General features: G+C 46.2%; 1 protein-coding gene across 1 annotated transcript in view; it reads left to right on the forward strand.

Moving 5' to 3' along the window:
- Nucleotides 1–25,022, forward strand: part of LOC139752263 (diacylglycerol lipase-alpha-like) — a gene marked incomplete at its 5' end in the record, with an annotated part of 607,140 nt that overhangs the window by 407,499 nt on the left and 174,619 nt on the right. The window contains one exon of the mRNA XM_071668298.1: nt 4,960–5,177. Coding sequence (XP_071524399.1) covers nt 4,960–5,177 — 218 coding nt within the window. The remainder of the gene's footprint in view (nt 1–4,959; nt 5,178–25,022) is intronic.

The following is a 25,022-nucleotide window of genomic DNA, read 5'->3' on the forward strand; positions in this document are numbered from 1 at the left end:
GGAGAAAAACTGGAGGAAGTGAAGTGTTTTAGATATTTGGGAGTGGATCTGTCAGCGGATGGAACCATGGAAGCGGAAGTGGATCATAGGGTGGGGGAGGGGGCGAAAATTTTGGGAGCCTTGAAAAATGTGTGGAAGTCGAGAACATTATCTCGGAAAGCAAAAATGGGTATGTTTGAGGGAATAGTGGTTCCAACAATGTTGTATGGTTGCGAGGCGTGGGCTATGGATAGAGATGTGCGCAGGAGGATGGATGTGCTGGAAATGAGATGTTTGAGGACAATGTGTGGTGTGAGGTGGTTTGATCGAGTAAGTAACGTAAGGGTGAGAGAGATGTGTGGAAATAAAAAGAGCGTGGTTGAGAGAGCAGAAGAGGGTGTTTTGAAATGGTTTGGGCACATGGAGAGAATGAGTGAGGAGAGATTGACCAAGAGGATATATGTGTCGGAGGTGGAGGGAACGAGGAGAAGAGGGAGACCAAATTGGAGGTGGAAAGATGGAGTGAAAAAGATTTTGTGTGATCGGGGCCTGAACATGCAGGAGGGTGAAAGGAGGGCAAGAAATAGAGTGAATTGGAGTCATGTGGTATACAGGGGTTGACGTGCTGTCAGTGGATTGAAGCAAGGCATGTGAAGCGTCTGGGGTAAACCATGGAAAGCTGTGTAGGTATGTATATTTGCGTGTGTGGACGTGTGTATGTACATGTGTATGGGGGGGGGGTTGGGCCATTTCTTTCGTCTGTTTCCTTGCGCTACCTCGCAAACGCGGGAGACAGCGACAAAGTATAAAAAAAAAAAAAAAAAATATATATATATATATATATATATATATATATATATATATATATATATATATATATGCGTCCTCCCAGTAGGTCTAACAGTAGCTAGGCATTTTTATGCCATCATGATGTTAGGAGGCTGGAAGAGTGTCCATCACATTTCAAACCATTGTATTATAGACGTTACGTAGATGACACGTGTTTTTATTTTCAAGTCTTGCTATCATATGACCTCCCAACATAACAACATTTAAGTTTACCACAGATGTGGGGAAACTGATACCCCTCTCCTTCCTTGTTATTGAGACAAATGAATGTGGGAATTCCTTCACAACATCAGTACATAATAAAGTCGCATTTACTGATATTTGTAAGAAATTCACTTACTGTATTATTCCCATCGAATATAAACACAAAATTGGAGGCGACCCAGGCCATACGAGCATTTTTTATACGTTCTGATTATCTTAAATTCCACGTCTAAGTAGGATCATTGAAAAGATATTTCACATTACGGTTTTCCTTTAAACTTCATTAATGAGAATATTGGTAAACCTCGGAACACATTATCATGTTCATCATCAGTAAACATCAGCTGTACCCAGGGTTGTAATATGATTTCCAATCTTCTTCATTGCTGTTATATATTTAGTAAGAAATTGATCTTGTATTACGTGACTTTTTACCCACAAGTTAACATTAGTTTTTATAGCAAGAAATACGAGTCGGTTATTTTTTCAAGTTCAAGGATGTTACTCGTACGGAGTTGTAGTCGTCTACCAGTATAAGTACAACAGTTGTAATAATGATTTGTATATTGGCAAGACGTAGAGACACCACCTGAGGACGCGCATACATAAACACCTTGGACGGTCAGCACGAACGTACTGCCTCATTACCGAACCGGCCGTGTCAGCAATACGGAACCCCGCTCACCACAATGACCAGCCAATATAGACAGCGATCTACATTTTATTGGCCAGCAGCTCATCACACAGCGATCTGTTAACACTGCAGCCCCTCCTCTCCTGCTCTAGAAACACCCACAATAAGTAACAATGAGTAATCAACACAGTGATTGTGTTTCTAGATCAGTTTTGTCAGGTTTCCAGTCGAAGTGTTTCCATGTTTGAAAAGGTGTATTTTAACTTTAGGATATTCAGTTATGAACAGGGGAAGTTTTACCTTTAAGTAAATATTGTCTCCGTCGAATTTATGATGCAAGTCACGTTTTAATGTATTTTAAATAAGGAGGGATTGTTAGTCTTTATTGATTTTTTTTATTCTTTCTCGATTATTCATTTCACGTTTGACTTTTATGATATATATTTTTTGCAAGGAACATTTTAGGTTTTATAGTCTTAACAATGACTCGCAGTGTATATGTTACATGTATATTATCTTTTCTTTATCGGCTCTGATTATGGTGTATGTGATTGACGAAATGTAAGCCAATAAAACCAGAGATATTCATCTAAGCTCAAACATCGAGGATGTAAGGCTTGTGTACGATTAGGAAGAGAGGATAGTAATTGGTTCCCAGTGAATGTCGGTTTGCGGCAGGGGTGCGTGATATCTCCATGGTTGTTTAATTTGTTTATGGATGGGGTTGTTAGGGAGGTGAATGCAAGAGTTTTGGAAAGAGGGGCAGGTATGAAGTCTGTTGGGGATGAGAGAGCTTGGGAAGTGAGTCAGTTGCTGTTCGCTGATGATACAGCGCTGGTGGCTGATTCATGTGAGAAACTGCAAAAGCTGGTGACTGAGTTTGGTAAAGTGTGTGGAAGAAGAAAGTTAAGAGTAAATGTGAATAAGAGCAAGGTTATTAGGTACAGTAGGGTTGAGGGTCAAGTCAATTGGGAGGTGAGTTTGAATGGAGAAAAACTGGAGGAAGTGAAGTGTTTTAGATATATGGGAGTGGATCTGGCAGCGGATGGAACCATGGAAGCGGAAGTGGATCATAGGGTGGGGGAGGGGGCGAAAATTCTGGGAGCCTTGAAGAGTGTGTGGAAGTCGAGAACATTATCTCGGAAAGCAAAAATGGGTATGTTTGAAGGAATAGTGGTTCCAACAATGTTGTATGGTTGCGAGGCGTGGGCTATGGATAGAGTTGTGCGCAGGAGGATGGATGTGCTGGAAATGAGATGTTTGAGGACAATGTGTGGTGTGAGGTGGTTTGATCGAGTAAGTAACGTAAGGGTAAGAGAGATGTGTGGAAATAAAAAGAGCGTGGTTGAGAGAGCAGAAGAGGGTGTTTTGAAATGGTTTGGGCACATGGAGAGAATGAGTGAGGAAAGATTGACCAAGAGGATATATGTGTCGGAGGTGGAGGGAACGAGGAGAAGAGGGAGACCAAATTGGAGGTGGAAAGATGGAGTGAAAAAGATTTTGTGTGATCGGGGCCTGAACATGCAGGAGGGTGAAAGGAGGGCAAGGAATAGAGTGAATTGGAGCGATGTGGTATACCGGGGTTGACGTGCTGTCAGTGGATTGAATCAAGGCATGTGAAGCGTCTGGGGTAAACCATGGAAAGCTGTGTAGGTATGTATATTTGCGTGTGTGGACGTATGTATATACATGTGTATGGGGGTGGGTTGGGCCATTTCTTTCGTCTGTTTCCTTGCGCTACCTCGCAGACGCGGGAGACAGCGACAAAGCATAAAGAAAAAATATATATATATATATATATATATATATATATATATATATATTGCACTCCAAAAGCAAGAATTCGAACCCCCTCCACCATTTGTTTGGGAGTTGGATACGCAAACCAGCTTAGAGCGCCATGATTTGTGTTTGTGTATATCCTGTATTGGATCAAGAAAAAAAATCGCCTCATATTACCTGTCCATCATAGAAGGCGACACAAAGGGGCGGGAGTGTAAACCTTGCCTTCCTTTTATGAGTACAACGAGTAGACAGGAGAGTCAGGTAGTGTGATCATGGAAAGGAATCTGGATATTCTGGCTCGGAGTGAAAATAAGTACAAGGGGAAGTAGGGAAGACTGATTTTTCAATGTCCCAGTGGGTAAAGTCTGGGATTAGCGTATGGACGAGAGCAAGAGACAGGATGGAACATCTGGTGAGGGACGGTGTTAGAGGAATGTGTACAAAGGCCTAAGGTTGTGATATCCATGCTTATATTGTGCTTCAGGATGACCGTGGATTATGAGATGAGGCTGAGTATTAGTGCTTGTGCACCTGGCAACGAGAGGAGTGAGGAAGAGAGGTGAGTGTTTTGGGAGGTGGTGAGTGAGTTCGTCCGAAATTTTGAAGCAAGGGATCAGATGTCAGATATGGACGTTTTGAAAGCAAGGATGGATGATGTGGCGGTTGTGGATATAATTGATAGAGTTGGCAAGGCGGGGTTGGGGTCCTATGGGATTTGAAGGTTTAGCAATAATAGACGGTTCCGCTCCAGTGACTAACAGTCGTTCCTCATTTGTACTAAACTGACAACTGATTCCTCTTCAGCTGTGCCACCAACACGAGATCCCTCCTCAGGTGTGCCACTAACACATGATCCTCCCCCTCCTCAGGTGTGCCACTAACACATGATCCTCCCTCCTCAGGTGTGCCACTAACACATGATCCTCCCTCCTCAGGTGTGCCACTAACACATGATCCTCCCTCCTCAGGTGTGCCACTAACACATGATCCTCCCTCCTCAGGTGTGCCACTAACAGATGATTCTCCCTCCTCAGGTGTGCCACTAACACATGATCCTCCCTCCTCAGGTGTGCCACTAACACATGATCCTCCCTCCTCAGGTGTGCCACTAACACATGATCCTCCCTCCTCAGGTGTGCCACTAACACATGATCCTCCCTCCTCAGGTGTGCCACTAACAGATGATCCTCCCTCCTCAGGTGTGCCACTAACAGATGATCCTCCCTCCTCAGGTGTGCCACTAACACATGATCCTCCCTCCTCAGGTGTGCCACTAACACATGATCCTCCCTCCTCAGGTGTGCCACTAACACATGATCCTCCCTCCTCAGGTGTGCCACTAACACATGATCCTCCCTCCTCAGGTGTGCCACTAACACATGATCCTCCCCCTCCTCATGTGTGCCACAGGTATGTCACAAACACCAGGTCTTCCCCAGGTGCCCCTGTAGTAGTCCTCCTCCACAGTTATGTGGTTTTGCCTGACAGTTGGTGTTGGTGGCCCGCAGGTTGATCGTCCTGGCCGTCATCTACGGCGTGGTGGGCTCCCGGGAGGGTCCGGGCTCCACGTGCTGGGGGGAGCTACGGGAGCACGTGGTCGGCTACCTGGTCATCCTCTCCGGCTGTGTCGTGGTGGAGTTCTGCATCGCCCACGTGGCCATGAAGGGCACCATCCTCGACCCAACCCCACGCGCTCCCATGCAGTACCTGCTCTACGTCCGGCTGGGTGAGTCTCCTCCTCTGGCACCAACATGGCTTGGTCCTCAAGGCAGGTGAGTGGCATCCCACAGTGCTTTATGGTACGGTCAGGAAGTCCACACACTCTGGCTTCAGGACTCCCTCTGGGAGGTGTGCCTGATCCCTCACTGTTCCTCTTGCTGATGTATGATGCTGATAACAACAAAAGTGTTTCGCAACACAAGTGTCTCTTATCCATTGTTTTTCACCTTAGATTAGCAGGACCATATTATTAACTACAGACATTATATCCCTGCAAATAGACGCATTTCTTGTCATCCTGTGTCGCATCAACAAGAAGTTGTTCATTGGAAAAAAATGATCTAATCAAGTTCCTTACCGGGTGTTAGAGGTAGTCAGGCCTGATCATAACAGGAAAGAAGCACAGACCTAAGGCTTGATCATGTTAGTGTGGGTATATAGAAGAAAACTCTCAGGTGGAGATGGCGGTCTGGAGATGGACTGATGTGATTTTGATGCAGATATCACTGACCAGTTTATTGTGCACCCGATGCTCATCCTGTGAGCGGTAACGCCAAAGGATTACAGGAGTCACAAAGAGTCTTAGTCAACCCCCAGCGGCCAGATCCTCGTTACATGAATCGTTTCATTGCATAAGCTAACACAGTCTTTCACGTCGTACCTTTACCGACTTGATGCAAAAAGTGGACATAGTCTCAAAATTTCATGTAACTTGTTATTAAAAAGTATGTAAGGTGTGCCATTTCTTGCTGGGTTTGTTTAGACCTATCCCTAAAAAAAAAAAAAAAGCTGTGTTTTTCACAGTTTGAGATACAGTGTTCTAGTTTATGTCCAGATCCCCGGCCACAAACTCTACGGTTCGTATGATTAGCCTCTCCAGATAGGCGAAAGAGATAGTAGTACCCATAGCCTAGCTTTAGGATTTATAATGAAATATATATATTGATTTTAGGTATTAATTCTAGGTCCATAGAATACTTCATTGTAAATATGTAATTTCAGATATGTAGATATAGTGCGTTTTCTTAATTAGGAACATCAAACAAAAGATACCATCAGTAACTATAGTTACCTCATCGTCTAGTAGTTATATCTAGCAATATGCTTATCTTATTGCTTTCTCCATATACCTGTTTTACTTCATACGTCTCACTATCATGGAAAATGTTTTATGCTTCGACCAACCTGTGTTTGTCCATTGAATTCCGAGAATTGTGTTATCTCCTTTAGAATTACATTTTTGCAACTTATGGTTGACAACCCAATGTTGGTTTCAACAGCTTTGTCACAAAGTGCAAGTTTGGTTCAAGACTCAACTTTATCATTATACTTACGGAGGCCTCTCTGATTTGAATCCCTTGAGCTATAATGTCTGAATATCTATCTCTGGCTTTGGAAACCGTGTTACGTTCTGTTCTAAGAATACTGAGAATATTTAACACCAAAGAGGCAAGACTAATGATGTTACCATTCAGAGCGTTCGTTCCCTCCTGGCTGCAGCTCTGCCCCTGAACTGGGGAATATCAAAGGTCTTTCAACGCCACCGTCAGGCCAGTCAGGTTCCTGTAAATACCAGGACAGGATAAAACCTCACACACTGTGTATAAGAGGTGGACACGAAGGGTGCCTCATACTGTGGCTAAGAGGTGGACACGAAGGGTGCCTCATACTGTGGCAGGTGCTGCTGGGGGGCTGTCCCTGCAGACAGATTTCATTTACAAATAGAGGTGCTTGAGGTAGTGGAAGTGTTTCAGGAAGTAGAGGTGCTTGAGGTAGTAGAAGTGTTTCAGGAAGTAGATGTGCTTGAAGAAGTAGAAGTGTTTCAGGAAGTAGAGGTGCTTGAGGAAGTAGAAGTGTTTCAGGAAGTGGAGGTGCTTGAGGAAGTAGAAGTGTTTCGGGAAGTAGAGGTACTTGAGGAAGTAGAAGTGTTTCAGGAAGTGGAGGTGCTTGAGGAAGTAGAAGTGCTTCAGGAAGTCGAGGTGCTTGAGGAAGTAGAAGTGTTTCAGGAAGTACAGGTGCTTCAGGAGGCAGAAGTGTTTCATGAAGTAGAGGTGCTTGAGGAAGAAGAAGTGTTTCAGGAAGTAGAGGTGCTTGAGGAAGTAGAAGTGTTTCAGGAAGTAGAGGTGCTTCAGGAAGTAGAGGTGCTCCAGGATATAGAGATATTGCGGGAAGTGGAGTTGCTCCGGGAAGTAGAGGTCTTCCAGGAAATGGAGATGCTCCAGGAAGTAGAAGTTTTCAGGAAGGAGAGGTGCTCCTGGAAGTGAAGGTAGTCAAAGAACTGAAGATGTTCTAGAAATTAGAGATGCTTCAGAAACTGGAGGTGCTCCAGGACGTAGAAGTGTTCCAGGAAGGAGAAGTGCTCTATGAAGTACAAGTAATCCAGGAACTGGAGGTGCTCCAGGAAGTAAAGTTAATCCAGGAAGTTGGAGTGTTCCAGGAAGTGGATATGCTCCAAGAAGCACAGGTGTTCCAGACAGCTTAAAGGTGCTCTAGGAAGTATACGTGCTCCAGGAAGTGGAGGCTCTCCAGAAGTTAAGGTGTTCCAGGAAGAAGACGTGCTCGAGGAAGTAAAGGTACTTCAGAAAGTGAAGGTGCTCCAGGGATCTGAGATAATCCAGGAACTGGAGTTGCTCCAGGAAGTGGAGGTGTTCCAGAGGGAAATGTTCCAGGAAGTAGAAGTGCTTCAGGAAGTGAAGCTTCTCCAGGAATCAGAGATACTCCAGGAAGAAATATTCCAGGAAGTTAGAGATGCTCTAGGAAGAAATATTCCAGGAAGTTAGAGATGCTCTAGGAAGAAATATTCCAGGAAGTTAGAGATGCTCCAGAAAGTGGAGTTGCTCCAGGAAGAAATATTCCAGGAAGTTAGAGATGCTCCAGGAAGAAATATTCCAGGAAGTTAGAGATGCTCCAGGAAGTGGAGGTGCTTCATTGAGAGCCTTTCTATTATGGCGGAGATGTACGTCCATTACCAAGTGGAAAAAATCTAGTTATTTATACAGGAACATGACGCGCTGTCTTCACCCAAGATTATTCTATGTCTTCAGCGTCTTCTTGTGTTCATTAAGTCACCACATACTCCGTCCCTTCATCACATACACCATAGAGGGAGGAAAACATTACTGGTAACACAAGTTATATGCTGTGATATCACCACAACATGCAGTGATGTCACCACAAGATGCAGTGATGCCACCAGAGCATGCAGTGAAAGGCACAGAGCTGCATGACGCCGTCCGTTGTGTTGCTCTGAGTCTGTTTCATGGCAACACTGTCCTCTGGCAGGCTGGTACCCTCACTTAGGTTATTGAATATTTCTGCTGCCATCCTCGTGTGGGACGGGGGAAGAGAGAGGGGGGGTCTCATGGCTAATGTAAGGTGGGTGGGGACCCGTGAGTAATGGAAGGGGTGTGGGATATTAGTGGACGATGGAAAGTGGGAAGGAGATTGATGGGAGAGGGATTTTTTGGTGATGGATTACATGTAGGAAGACTGATGAGGAGTGAGAGGGAGTGATGGGTGATGGAACCTCGTGTAAGGGGGGACACGACGCGGCTGTCAGCAGGCCACGGTGTGATAAAAGAATTGGCCGACTCCATCTTGATTGAAACTGATGGATGATAGGGAGGAGCACTGGTGAATGGTGGGAGGTTCTGGGGTGATAGATGGTGGGAAAATGTGTTGATGGATGTTAGAGAGTGGGAGGAAGAATTGATGGGTGTATGAAAGGTGAGAGGGAGGCATATGAGTGATGGAGTTCGTGGGGGTTTGGGGGGATATATAAGTGATGGAGGATGAGTGGGGATCAATGGGTAATGAAGGATATCTGGGGGACACATGGGTGAGGTGGAGCCTGTGAGGCGCTAGTTCAACCTCTCTCTTCTAGTGTGTGTGTGTGTGTGTGTGTGTGTGTGTGTACTCATGGGACCTCATCTCTTGAATCTTCTCCACACTCATAAACTTTTTATACTTTTGTATGGTTTCCACAGTTATAGACAATAATTTGGTCGTATAAAAGAACCTCTTTACATCTTTTCAAACACATTCCTTGTTTAATTTCATGTTCTGGTCTCTGGTTACTCTATCCTTGCATCTTTCGAATAACTGTTCGCTGTCTGCGTCATCAAACTGGTTTAAAAACTTTAAGGTTGTGATGATCACGTCACCCGTTACGCTTCTTTCTTCTATGGTAGACAAATGTAAGACCTTAAACCTTTCCCTTAACCATCAGCCATCTTATGATTCTGTTGTCATCTTCGTCGCCCTCTTCTGCACCTATTCTGACAGGTCTTTGGGCTTCTTTAAGTGCGGCGACCAAACTTTAGAAACGTTTCTAGTCTTGGCCTAACATAGGATGTAAACAGCTAACGGAGTATATCCTTATGAATGTGACTCAATGCAAATCTGATGTTTGGTATCAAACGATTTCTCTCATCTACCATTCTTCTCAAGTGGGGCTCTGGAGGCAGGCAGGGTACGACATGGAGTTCCTGCTTGGTAATATTCATATGGAAGTTTTCCTTCAGTGTGTCCCATCCTCATTATACTTTACATTACCTCGGTGGAAATTCATTGTTCCCAGAGTCGTGTTGTCTCTCCCTTAGGTAATTTTTTCCTCTCCGCCAGAGGGCATTCATTTGCTTTCTGATTATCTTTCCAGTAGTTGACAGACCACACGTACCACAGAGGCTAGTCCGTCATAGAGACTGGTCTGTAGTTGAGCGCATCTTCTCCGTGTCCTTTGTTAAAGACAGGTATGACGGGTTTCTACTTGTACCGTTCCCTTGGCACTTCATTTTTCTCCCGCGACATCTTGAATAACATCTTCAGCTCACACTGAAGAAATTCCAGCAGGACAACGAGTCTTAGATGGGCCCCTGTAGTGTTGTCTGTCTCTGATGAATATTTTAGTGTTTTCCACGGCTTCTTCCCCCATACCATCTCACTGGTGTTGGGGCCATAGCCTCCTTCAGTGTTCACTGTGTAAACACTTTCGAACTTGTCACTCAGTTCCTTACATAACCTTTATGTCATCCTTAAAGACCCTTTCTTCTGACCCTTATTTCCTTACCAGCTGCTCTGGAACTGATAGCTCACTTTTGTAGAATTTATGGAAAAGCTTTGGTTTGTCTTTCGCCTTGTCCTCAATATTCTTTCCAAAGTTTCTCTGTTCCTCCTGTCTTCTCCTGCTGTACTCGTCCCTTGCTCTCTCGTACCTTACAAATGCTGGCTGGCTGGGTAATTTTTCATAACACATCGCTGTCACTTTTTGACATTTTGTAGTGAACCACTCCACCCTCTCTCTTTTTACTTCTCTCTGTATTTAAGGCTAAAAGTATTTATATTTCTTCTCTGTGAATCTCACAGAACCTTCGACCACAATGCTTTGATTCCTGGCTGCTGAACTCCATTTCTGAGTTTAGGTTACCACAGAGACTGCTCAGCTTTGTGTCCTTCCTCGACTGTGTCTCGTCATCGGGTCTAGTTTCATCACGAATCTTTTTACGTCTTCATTGACCACATTATAAACCTCGAGCATTACATAGTCACTTCCAGTTGATGTGGTGTGTGTGTGTGTGTGTGTGTGTGTGTGTGTGTGTGTGTGTGTGTGTGTGTAACCTACCTCTTTCTCCTGTACGTGGATGAAGTTCTACACTCGTGTGGCCCCATCTCTTGAATTTTACTATCATACAAGTTTTTAAACTTCTGCGCTGTGTCCACATTATTAGTGTGTTCACTCAGTTTATCCTATTCATCCACTACTCTTATACTATAAAAGTACTTTTTTTTACATCTTTTATAAAAAAAAAAATGCTTAATGTCATGTTATGATGTTACGACCTCTGGTTGTTCTGTCCTTTCATCTTTCGCAGAGTTGTTACATGTTGACGTCGTTAAACTGGTTTAAGAACTTGAAGGTTGTGTTCAGGTCACCCCTTGCTCTTCTTGCTTACATGATGGACAAATGTAAGATCTTCATTCTGGTCCCATCTTCTGTACCCTCCTCCGGATCTTCTGTCCTAGTTCAGTGTTTCATGAGTGCCTAATGTAGAATGTAAACAACTCCCCTTTAACTTTCTCACTCACATACGTGAATGCTCTTTTGATATTCACCAGCAGACTGTTTGTCCTCCTAATGTTTAACTTCTTTACTGTCCTCCTCATGTTTAACTTCTTTACTGTCCTCCTCATGTTTAACTTTTTTACTGTCCTCCTCATGTTTAACTTCTTTACTGTCCTCCTAATGTTTAACTTCTTTACTGTCCTCCTCATGTTTAACTTTTTTACTGTCCTCCTCATGTTTAACTTCTTTACTGTCCTCCTAATGTTTAACTTCTTTACTGTCCTCCTCATGTTTAACTTCTTTACTGTCCTCCTCATGTTTAACTTCTTTACTGTCCTCCTCATGTTTAACTTCTTTACTGTCCTCCTAATGTTTAACTTCTTTACTGTCCTCCTCATGTTTAACTTCTTTACTGTCCTCCTCATGTTTAACTTCTTTACTGTCCTCCTCATGTTTAACTTCTTTACTGTCCTCCTCATGTTTAACTTCTTTACTGTCCTCCTCATGTTTAACTTCTTTACTGTCCTCCTCATGTTTAACTTCTTTACTGTCCTCCTAATGTTTAACTTCTTTACTGTCCTCCTAATGTTTAACTTCTTTACTGTCCTCCTCATGTTTAACTTCTTTACTGTCCTCCTCATGTTTAACTTCTTTACTGTCCTCCTCATGTTTAACTTCTTTACTGTCCTCCTCATGTTTAACTTCTTTACTGTCCTCCTCATGTTTAACTTCTTTACTGTCCTCCTCATGTTTAACTTCTTTACTGTCCTCCTCATGTTTAACTTTTTTACTGTCCTCCTCATGTTTAACTTCTTTACTGTCCTCCTCATGTTTAACTTCTTTACTGTCCTCCTCATGTTTAACTTCTTTACTGTCCTCCTCATGTTTAACTTCTTTACTGTCCTCCTCATGTTTAACTTCTTTACTGTCCTCCTCATGTTTAACTTCTTTACTGTCCTCCTAATGTTTAACTTCTTTACTGTCCTCCTCATGTTTAACTTCTTTACTGTCCTCCTCATGTTTAACTTCTTTACTGTCCTCCTAATGTTTAACTTCTTTACTGTCCTCCTCATGTTTAACTTCTTTACTGTCCTCCTCATGTTTAACTTCTTTACTGTCCTCCTCATGTTTAACTTCTTTACTGTCCTCCTCATGTTTAACTTCTTTACTGTCCTCCTCATGTTTAACTTCTTTACTGTCCTCCTCATGTTTAACTTCTTTACTGTCCTCATGTTTAACTTCTTTACTGTCCTCCTCATGTTTAACTTCTTTACTGTCCTCCTCATGTTTAACTTCTTTACTGTCCTCCTCATGTTTAACTTCTTTACTGTCCTCCTCATGTTTAACTTCTTTACTGTCCTCCTAATGTTTAACTTCTTTACTGTCCTCCTCATGTTTAACTTCTTTACTGTCCTCCTCATGTTTAACTTCTTTACTGTCCTCCTCATGTTTAACTTCTTTACTGTCCTCCTCATGTTTAACTTCTTTACTGTCCTCCTAATGTTTAACTCTGGCGACAGGTTAGGGACGATATCAGCTCCTAAGTCCCTGTCACACACAGTCTCCTTCATCTAATTGCCAGACACATGACATTTATATCGAGACCTTCTTTCACCTTGTCCCATCCTCATTATTCTGCATTTATTCAGTTTGATTATCAACTCCCTGTCGGATCAGCATTAAAGTTTGTCTAGTCCTTCATGTTTCCTAGCCTACCACAATACCTCCCAGCCACATAATTCCATATTAGACGTACATTGCTGGTCATCCTGTTATGCCTGGACTATATTCACCAATTTTCCCATTTCTTTATCACAGGAACTGCGTTTGACATGTTTGTAGCCTCTAGCAGTTTGAGTCAGCATTTCCTTCTCCATCCACCTCCTCTTTCCCTACAATATGGTCTTCTTCAATTATAACAGTCATCAGAGATGAACGTGTGCCAACTTCCTTCCTCACCAGTTTTCCTCATTTTAGTGCCACCCACTCGTCTGCTAAATCTTTCTGTGGTGTTTCGTCAGCGTCCGTGTCTGTGGCTTTCAGAAAAATCTCCATCTGTTTCCACAAGCATTGATCCTCAATAGTCTGCACATCTTTCAACTTTCCATCAACTAGACAATAAATTCCAGATTGTTCTCTCTCTCTCTCTCTCTCTCTCTCTCTCTCTCTCTCTCTCTCTCTCTCTCTCTCTCTCTCTCTCTCTCTCTCTCTCTCTCTCTCTCTCTCTCTCTCTCTCTCTCTCTCTGACGGTGCATGTTATTCTGTCTGAAGCTTCACTTAATTCCCTGTGTCATTCTGTTTCATTGCCTGTAGGCCTCTGCTCCGCTGCATCACTCAGATGTACCCAGTCTGCTGAACAGTCCCATGAACGGCTGCCGCTCTCCTTCCCCGCCCGCTATCACCAGTAGCCTCTGTGTTATGGACATTTCCTCTTGTCGAATGGTCTCCAGGCCATAAAAAAAAAGGCTATCTGACCCTTTTTGCTTTCATTCATTTCAGCTTTTCTTTTGTCATCTTCATTCTAAATCCTATTCAGATGATTTGATTCTGTTTTCATGTCCTTTATAATTTTCAGTTTACTCATTTTCTCTCCCATCCGTTGACGTTTTCATTATCTTTACTTTAAGTCTTTAGTTTCTTTACTTCCTTCCCCAACGGTGTTAAGATCTGCTTCTGTTTCTCAGTAACTTTTTTTCTGAATCCTTCGTAAGACCCACACAACCCTCTTCCCTTAACCATTACTTGTTGGATCTAGTCTCAGGTGTTTGATCGTGGTACTCTGCCTTTTCTGAATCCATTTCTGATTTCAATTTAAAAATTCTTGCGTAGTTTTGCTGTGTGTATGTCTGATAAGAGGCTCAAGTCTATGTGTCGGAATCCATAGACGGCACCTTATACTGCCAGATAGACAGAGTGGCCATGGGCTAGCCACACTCCCTGTAGAACGGTGTTTTACGGGAAGACTCGCTACGTACATCTATATACTGCAGATACGTCAATGACATTTGCACAGTCGTCACAGATGAAGCACACGTCTACCACCTTAAGACGGCAATGGAAGAGAACTCAGCTCTGAAACTCGTGGACTGTGCGTCCACACCATGAAGTCTTCCTTAAATGTCACCCCAAACCCACAGACCTCGGCCGATGTTTACATACCATTAGTAAATGTCCACAACGCGACAAAACTGGAGTCATTCACGCCATGTTACACCGAGCATACACGACTGCACCAGACTGGCATATCTTCCACCAAGAAACCCAACGTATGAAGCAGACCCCATCAACAACGACTACAAGAACTCTGATGTAGACACAGACAGCGACAAAACTTCCTAATAAGCTCACAACGGCATAGAATTAGAAAAGACACAACAACACACAACATGTAATGCTGCAACCTGATGTCATCAGTGTCAAAGACAGATGAACGTGTACTACGACACAGCGTCTCCAGAAATATCAACCACACAACACGGTCAAGCTAGTCATCTACCACAGACACAAAAGAACAAGCAGCTTCATCATGAACAGCCCAAACAAGACACATTAAAAGAATCCAACGTAATTGACGAATTCAAATGTCAGCAAGTAGACTGTGAGCTCCTCAAAACTTTACCTACGTTGGAAGCACAACTTGTGCACTGCCCAGAAGACTTGTCCTACACCTACAAGTAGGCTCCATCAAACTACATGTCACCAAGAAGCACAACACTGGCCTCACACGAGAGACGATTGTTAGATCTACAAGGATACTACTCCATGAGCAAGACCCAAGACGCCTTGTACATCACCGAAGCGCCTATTATCAAGGATCAACGACCACAACACAGGCCAAGACAGACAACTCCAGCTACACCAATAAGAGCACAGCGCTACACGCACGTCCGCCTCCTGGTATTACAGAACTTCACCCGCAGTTACCCGCCCGTAGTCATACCCAGGCTGCTCCACTGACCTCCCCACACGACGCTCCTGAAGATCATTTTTGATGGAATCGAATCGAAACGTCGAGACAAAACTTGGGAGACAATCTACACAACCTCCCCACACATATGAAGAGATGTTAGCTTGAAGAATTTAGAAAGAATCTGATAAAAAAAAAGTTATCTGGTCATTTTGAGAGATGTTTACAAAAAGAACTGTAACCAATATATATATATGTATATATATATATATATATATATATATATATATATATATATATATATATATATATATATAAGGAAATGTACGTTTGGTGTGGTGTGGTATGGTGGTAGTTGATACATTATTATTATTCCACAGTAAACAACAGGAGTCAGGATGGCCACGTACAGTAACACCCCAGCTCGCTCCTCCACACCACCACACACGTGAACACTGGCCTCACTCACAGCTGAACACTGGCCTCACACGTGAACACTGGCCTCACTCACAGCTGAACACTGGCCTCACACACAGCTGAACACTGGCCTCACTCGTGAACACTGGACTCACTCACAGCTGAACACTGGCTGCCTCACGAATGTTAAGATGATATCTTTGTGAATTTCGTCCCAACATATCTGCTTCAGACCAGACCACCAGCCTCTCCAACGTGCCACACGTCCCGCGCACAACACTTTTTTTTTTTATGAAAGACTTTTTCCCTTATTTTCCTTCGAGCTTCTTCTTTGTAATGGTAAGTAAGGTGAGGCGCGTCATTACTACAAGTATAAACCCTTACTCTGACCTGAACTTTAACCTTATTGGTATGCAGATCCACCCGGCCTGCCAGAGGTAGAGTTCGTGGGATGCTCGCCTCCTCGGGAACCTTATATGGTATGTTGTATCGATCGTGGTTGTAGGAAACCTGTTGTAGTGGTAGAGGACCTGATGTATGCCAGCGGAAGTCTTCCCAGGGAGTTCTAAAACCTGACCTGGCAATGGGTTATGATGCGGGGTATTGTATGGTAGTGAAGGAACTACTACCAGGAGGATGGTACACTTGCCTTGGTAGTGGTAGATGTAGTCAAGATAACACGGATTTGTGTTTGTTTTGGAGGTGGGTAAGACTTGGTCCTCGACAGGTAGGTGGGGACATAACATGGTTCATGACCGAAGGGTACCAGCTGTCGCAGCGCAGGGACCAGTGACACAGTCAGCGATGAGAGATATGTACGCTGGGGGGGAGATAACGAGGGGAGCCAAATTCAGGGGTGAGGAGACAGTTAGAGAGAAACCGAAGGCGAGAAGATGAAAAAAAATGGGGTGGAAAGAGAATGAGATAATGGGAGGAATAGAAGGAAACAAGCAGAGGAAGAGGAAGGATTAAGCGAAGCTAGGGAAAAGCAAGGTGAGAGAGAGAGAGAGAGAGAGAGAGAGAGAGAGAGAGAGAGAGAGAGAGAGAGAGAGAGAGAGAGAGACCTGTCTACAAGTACTTTTGATGAGTTATTGTCAGAGACAAGGCTAACACTTACTGTTCACGTTATAACTTGCCTGTGGTCGGGGGTCACACTTAGATCATTGAATTGACTTTCCATTTCCCCAGCAAGGCACTCATATTACAAGGCATTTATATTACAAGGCACTCATATTACAAGGCATTTATATTACAAGGCACTCATATTACAAGGCATTTATATTACAAGGCACTCATATTACAAGGCATTTATATTACAAGGCACCCATATTACAAGGCATTTATATTACAAGGCACTCATATTACAAGGCATTTATATTACAAGGCACTCATATTACAAGGCATTTATATTACAAGACACTCATATTACAAGACACTCATATTACAAGGCATTTATATTACAAGGCATTTATATTACAAGACACTCATATTACAAAGCATTTATATTACAAGACACTCATATTCCTTTGCTCAATGTCCAGCAACATTTGTTCGCATGTTTCTTACGCTATGTGAAGGTTTATTTATAAGATATTCTCTTGCTACTGTTATTTACAACCATGTACGGATTGTCTTATTACATGTTTCTCATGCGAGGTAGTGCAGGTGCTGTTCCCTTATAGTCTCCCGCGGGGGATGGTTCTGGTGTTGGCCTGTACTTGTTACGCATTTCTAGACTCTCTGTTAAGTCCTTGCTCGTTTGGTCGGTGGCAGTATAACGTAGCTGGATATATATATATATATATATATATATATATATATATATATATATATATATATATATATATATTATCCCTGGGGATAGGGGAGAAAGAATACTTTCCACGTATTCCCTGCGTGTCGTAAAAGGCGCCTAAAGGGGATGGAGGGGGGGGGGGGGGGGGGCTGGAAATCCTCCTCTCTCATTTTTTTTTGTTTTTTCCAAAAGAAGGAACAGAGAAGGGGGCCGGGTGAGGATATTCCCTCAAAGGCCCAGTCCTCTGTTCTTAACGCTACCTCGCTAATGCGGGAAATGGCGAATAGTATGAAAGAAAGAATATATTGGGTGGTGAGTTTGAATGGAGAAAAACTGGAGGAAGTGAAGTGTTTTAGATATCTGGGAGTGGATCTGGCAGCGGATGGAACCATGGAAGCGGAAGTGGATCATAGGGTGGGGGAGGGGGCGAAAATTCTGGGGGCCTTGAAGAATGTGTGGAAGTCGAGAACATTATCTCGGAAAGCAAAAATGGGTATGTTTGAAGGAATAGTGGTTCCAACAATGTTGTATGGTTGCGAGGCGTGGGCTATGGATAGAGTTGTGCGCAGGAGGATGGATGTGCTGGAAATGAGATGTTTGAGGACAATGTGTGGTGTGAGGTGGTTTGATCGAGTGAGTAACGTAAGGGTAAGAGAGATGTGTGGAAATAAAAAGAGCGTGGTTGAGAGAGCAGAAGAGGGTGTTTTGAAGTGGTTTGGGCACATGGAGAGAATGAGTGAAGAAAGATTGACCAAGAGGATATATGTGTCGGAGGTGGAGGGAACGAGGAGAAGAGGGAGACCAAATTGGTGGTGGAAAGATGGAGTGAAAAAGATTTTGTGTGATCGGGGCCTGAACATGCAGGAGGGTGAAAGGAGGGCAAGGAATAGAGTGAATTGGAGCGATGTGGTATACCGGGGTTGACGTGCTGTCAGTGGATTGAATCAAGGCATGTGAAGCGTCTGGGGTAAACCATGGAAAGCTGTGTAGGTATGTATATTTGCGTGTGTGGACGTATGTATATACATGTGTATGGGGGTGGGTTGGGCCATTTCTTTCGTCTGTTTCCTTGCGCTACCTCGCAAACGCCGGAGACAGCGACAAAGTATAATAAAAAAAAATATATATATATATATATGTGTGTGTGTGTGTGTCTGTGTGTGTGTGTGTGTGTGTGTGTGTGTGTGTGTGTGTGGAACGTTTTCATTAGTAGCTGTACATGTAACACTTGGTGCTGCAGGTGACAGCAGTCCTGTGGTGAGCCGAGCAGGTGGCCAGGTTCACCCCTCCGTCATAGTTCAGGTTGGTGGTGCAGGTTGTGGCTGGGACAGATACCCTCCTCCTCTGAGGCTGACTCTAGCCACTCACGGACCTCTCAAGGTACACTTGGCCTCTCCTGTAGTGTGCTTGCCGGAAGACCATCAGCCCGACTGACGCTCATTTTCAAAGAGATATCTTGGCTACTCCGGAGCTGTGTGGGAGGAGGAGAGCGGCAGGGTGAGGTGGGATGTGTGGAGAGCAGTGCTGGTGTACGGGGCCGAGGTCGGGACCCGTGCCATACCTGGGGCACCCGCTGTCATGCCGCCCACACACCGTGCCACTCATACCACCCAACACACCGTGTCACTCATGCCAACCATGATGAACTATGTCAGTCATACAACCTACACACTTACCAGTGTAGCCGCTGATACACTATACCAGTCACACTACCCACACATCGTGCCAGTCATACCACCCACACAGCGTGCCAGTCACACCACCCACACATCGTGCCAGTCATACCACCCACACAGCGTGCCAGTCACACCACCCACACAGCGTGCCAGTCATACCACCCACACAGCGTGCCAGTCAAACCACCCACACAGCGTGCCAGTCATGCCACCCACACAGCGTGCCAGTCACACCACCCACACAGCGTGCCAGTCATGCCACCCACACAGCGTGCCAGTCACACCACCCACACAGCGTGCCAGTCACACCACCCACACAGCGTGCCAGTCACACCACCCACACACCGTGCCAGTCACACCACCCACACACCGTGCCAGTCATACCACCCACACAGCGTGCCAGTCATACCACCCACACAGCGTGCCAGTCATGCCACCCACACAGCGTGCCAGTCATGCCACCCACACAGCGTGCCAGTCACACCACCCACACAGCGTGCCAGTCATGCCACCCACACAGCGTGCCAGTCATGCCACCCACACAGCGTGCCAGTCACACCACCCACACAGCGTGCCAGTCACACCACCCACACAGCGTGCCAGTCATGCCACCCACTCACCTTGTCAGACAAGTCTTGTGTTCTGCCTCCCACACATAGTGCTGGTCACATCTCATGCCACCCACACTATACCCCACGCCCCTTGTCACATTCTCTGTACAACCTACACGTCATGCTACTCTGTGTCACACGCCCCCTGCCCCAACCCGCGCCATCCACGCTCCCTGCCCCAACCCTCGCCACCCATGCTCCCTGCCCCAACCCGCGCCACCCACGCTCCCTGCCCCAACCCGCACCACCCACGCTCCCTGCCCCAACCCACACCACCCACGCTCCCTGCCCCAACCCGCACCACCCACGCTCCCTGCCCCGTTTTGATACACTACGTCTCACCTCCACTCTCTTTATCACACTTTGCTACTCACACTCTGTACCACTGTACCACCCACTTTCCTTGCGCCACCCAGTTCTGTGCAACTGTGCCCCACCCATGTTCCATGCCACACTATACTACCCATCATGCTCCGTGCCACACTATACGACCCATCATGCTCCGTGCCACACTATACCACCCATCATGCTCCGTGCCACACTATACCACCCATCATGCTCCGTGCCACACTATACCACCCATCATGCTCCGTGCCACACTATACCACCCATCATGCTCCGTGCCACACTATACGACCCATCATGCTCCGTGCCACACTATACCACCCATCATGCTCCGTGCCACACTATACCACCCATCATGCTCCGTGCCACACTATACCACCCATCATGCTCCGTGCCACACTATACCACCCATCATGCTCCGTGCCACACTATACCACCCATCATGCTCCGTGCCACACTATACGACCCATCATGCTCCGTGCCACACTATACCACCCATCATGCTCCGTGCCACACTATACCACCCATCATGCTCCGTGCCACACCACAGCATTTACACTCCCTGTCACACTACCTCCACCCCCGACGTAGACACATCGTCACCCACAGAGTTGGCTAACTGCTCTCCCATCAATAATGAAAATGTTGTGTACAAACTTCTTTTTTTCCCGTCATGACCATTCCAGTTTTCCCTATTTCGTGAGCATCTGTGCTACAGGGGGAGAATATGGGATTACGTCAATATGTTAATTAACTTTGCATAAATAATGAGCATTCCCCTGCAGTGTGTGGTGTCTGTTAGTGTTGACGGGGTTAGACTGGCAGGACTACAGTTGTGGTAAGGGATACTGGGCTGTGGCACAGGACGAGGGCAATGTATGTAATGTATCGTTAAACCCTTCCTGCTGCTCTGGACACGGCCATTGCTGGCTGGCTGCCCTGATACAGTGTGTCATTTGTGGCACTCTAGTGCATGACAGACCTCGGGTCCCACCACGTCAGCAGTGGCACTCTAGTGCATGACAGACCTCGGGTCCCACCACGTCAAAAGTGGCACTCTAGTGGATGACAGACCTCGGGTCCCACCACGTCAATAGTGGCACTCTAGTGGATGACAGACCTCGGGTCCCACCACGTCAACAGTGGCACTCTAGTGCATGACAGACCTCGGGTCCCACCACGTCAACAGTGGCACTCTAGTGGATGACAGACCTCGGGTCCCACCACGTCAATAGTGGCACTCTAGTGGATGACAGACCTCGGGTCCCACCACGTCACCAGTGGCACTCTAGTGGATGACAGACCTCGGGTCCCACCACGTCAACAGTAGCACTCTAGTGGATGACAGACCTCGGGTCCCACCACGTCAGCAGTGGCAGTCTAGTGGATGACAGACCTCGGGTCCCACCACGTCAGCAGTGGCAGTCTAGTGGATGACAGACCTCGGGTCCCACCACGTCAACAGTGGCACTCTAGTGGATGACAGACCTCGGGTCCCACCACGTCAAAAGTGGCGCCTTAATTGATGACAGCAGGAGTCACGGTAGAATAAAGTCCCTGTTACCTCCCACCAGTTTGAGTTTGGGACACAAATAAAAACACAAGACTTCCTTTGTCTCTGTCTTTTGACCTCCGTGTGGCCAGGTGTCCCACCCAGGGTTCGAATCCAACCACTGGTGTGTATAGATTGGTCCCTCCTTCCACATAATACAGAACGCCTTCATTCCCCCAGTGTTTACTTCTCAAAATATCAACCCTTGTGTACCCTAGAACTTCTTCGTTTCCCGTGGTTAAATTTGTGGTAATTCTCAGTGATTTATGACGAGTGAGAAGAAAAATGGGTGGCTGAGATGGGTTTCCTGTACTGCCTGGTGGCCTCTCATGTCCCCCCTCCCAATGTGTTGTGCCCCACAACCCTTAGTGAACACCAGACGTGTTGTGTACTAAAGCGTTTCACAGCTAACGTGTTCATCGCAATCCTGACTTCCCCTTGACGTGTTATACACCCATAACGCTACACCAGACGGTGTGCATCGCAGCCCTAACTCCTTCCCTGACGTGTTGTCCCTCACTGTCTTAACTCTCTCCCTGACGTGTTGTGCACCTCAACCTTACCTCTCCAGCCTGACGTGTTGTGCACCTCAACCTTACCTCTCCAGCCTGACGTGTTGTGCACCTCAACCTTACCTCCAGCCTGACGTGTTGTGCACCTCAACCTTACCTCTCCAGCCTGACGTGTTGTGCACCTCAACCTTACCTCCAGCCTGACGTGTTGTGCACCTCAACCTTACCTCCAGCCTGGCGTGTTGTGCACCTCAACCTTACCTCCAGCCTGACGTGTTGTGCACCTCAACCTTACCTCCAGCCTGACGTGTTGTGCACCTCAACCTTACCTCCAGCCTGACGTGTTGTGCACCTTAACCTTACCTCCAGCCTGACGTGTTGTGTACCTCAACCTTACCTCTCCAGCCTGACGTGTTGTGCAGCACATTCTCAGCGTCCCCGTCTCATCTGGTGGAGGTCCGGTACTAGGTAGTGAATATATAGGTACCAGACTCTCAACACCTATTCTACCTCACTTGTATGTCCTACTGACGTGGGAGCCAGGCGTGTGGCACCGTCTGATGACGTGTGCTTGGGTCAGGCTGCCTCCCGCGTCCCTGTTTATGACCCATGAAAGAAAAGTTTGAGATTAAAGGTTTCCTCTGATGGCCGGTCAGGAGAGTGGAGGAGGAGAGGACCTCCTCTCCATTGTCAGTGGGTGTTGATGGGTGGCTCACTGCAGGTGGGGGCTCCAGTGAGCGAAGGTTGGGGCTTCACTGATGATGCGGTACGCGTTGTTGATTTATTGGTTGTTGCTGGATGGTTCCGTTGGTGTTGTGCAGGGGGCACTGGAGTTGGTTCACTGGCTGGTTCATTGATAGTCCCTGGATGGTTCATGTTCCTGGCTGGTACCCTGGGTTGTAGTGGGTGGTTCACTTGGCGTACAGAGAGTCGTACAAAGTTACTGGCTGGTTCAGTGGGTGTTAGGAAGTCGTCAACAGCTGATGGGTGGTTTAGTTGGCATTAAAGTGTCTTCCATAGCTGATGGGTGGTTCAGTAGGGGGATGTAGTACCTCCCTCTCCCTAGTGTTGGAGTAGGTCTGGTACCTCCCTTCACTTGCTGCTAGAGGTACCTTTCTCCGTCTGATGTTGCAGTGGATTTAATAACGTCTTCTGGCTTTTGGAGTGGATTTGCTATCTCCCTCCACCTGCTGTGAGAGTGGATCTGACGCATCCCTCCCTTCACCAGCTGTTGGAATGGATATGTTACCTCCTACCACTTGCTGTGGTGGTGTGAATAAAAAGAGAATATGCCCGGCATCAAGACAGATGTTGACTGTATCTAATTCAGTACCAAAGCGAATCTCAGAAGACGATTGCTGACACGAACACTTACCAACAAGATCTGTTGGGCGAAGGAAATACCTATATGGCTGATTACCAAGCAGCCATCATTCACTCTGCAATATTAGCTAAGAATAGTAAGAAAGAAAGAGAAATTGGTTTATGCCACAGGTTAAGAGCTCTCGAGTCTTGTTGCAGATGGGCTGCCAAAAGGAGATAGTGCGAGGTAAACAGAGCCAGCTGGTCAGACGGTGGGAAAGTTTTCGGATTACCGGCGAACCACTTCACCAGTGAGGTGGGCCAGCTCTTGTCTGCAACACTCGTAGTTTTAAGAAAATCAGTTGGAAATAGAAATTTATTTTCATGGAGTCGGAGGCCATCAGGAAGGAGCAAACTTAATTAAATGTGAGCAGATCCCCTGCCTCGGTGAAGGGCTCCGCTCGTTCCCGCCGACGCTACACCTGCCAAGTGCTGATGAAATTCAAGTCAAAAATAGATTTTACCGCAGCAACAGTTGCCGTCCGTCAAACTGATGGAACTTCTTTAAACATGCACGGACCCCATCTCCCCAGCCGCTCGCCCCAGCCGTGCCGACCTCGGCAGTTTTTGAGAGAAGAGATGATGTGTGGAACTTATAAAGGGTCAGCAGGACATGCAGACGGATCCAAGGGGCAGCCAGTACCGTGTTGTGACCCCGGTCCCCACTCCTGGGGCCCAGTATAGGCAGAAGTTACAGATCGAAGAGCTGAAGGATGCCTTAACACTGCTACCTGACAACATAGTCTTGTGGGGCAGGACACTGCTACCTGACAACACAGTCTTGTGGGGCAGGACACTGCTACCTGACAACACAGTCTTGTGGGGCAGGACACAGCTACCTGACAACACAGTCTTGTGGGGCAGGACACTGCTACCTGACAACACAGTCTTGTGGGGCAGGACACAGCTACCTGACAACATAGTCTTGTGGGGCAGGACACAGCTACCTGACAACACAGTCTTGTGGGGCAGGACACTGCTACCTGACAACACAGTCTTGTGGGGCAGGACACTGCCACCTGACAACACAGTCTTGTGAGGCAGGACACAGCTACCTGACAACACAGTCTTGTGGGGCAGGACACTGCCACCTGACAACACAGTCTTGTGGGGCAGGACACAGCTACCTGACAACATAGTCTTGTGGGGCAGGACACTGCTACCTGACAACACAGTCTTGTGGGGCAGGACACTGCTACCTGACAACATAGTCTTGTGGGGCAGGACACTGCTACCTGACAACATAGTCTTGTGGGGCAGGACACTGCTACCTGACAACACAGTCTTGTGGGGCAGGACACTGCTACCTGACAACATAGTCTTGTGGGGCAGGACACTGCTACCTGACAACACAGTCTTGTGGGGCAGGACACTGCTACCTGACAACATAGTCTTGTGGGGCAGGACACTGCTACCTGACAACACAGTCTTGTGGGGCAGGACACTGCTACCTGACAACACAGTCTTGTGGGGCAGGACACTGCCACCTGACAACACAGTCTTGTGGGGCAGGACACTGCCACCTGACAACACAGTCTTGTGGGGCAGGACACTGCCACCTGACAACACAGTCTTGTGGGGCAGGACACTGCCACCTGACAACACAGTCTTGTG

The sequence above is a fragment of the Panulirus ornatus genome, chromosome 2 (genome assembly GCF_036320965.1).
Source record: "Panulirus ornatus isolate Po-2019 chromosome 2, ASM3632096v1, whole genome shotgun sequence".
NCBI classification, from domain to species: domain Eukaryota; kingdom Metazoa; phylum Arthropoda; class Malacostraca; order Decapoda; family Palinuridae; genus Panulirus; species Panulirus ornatus.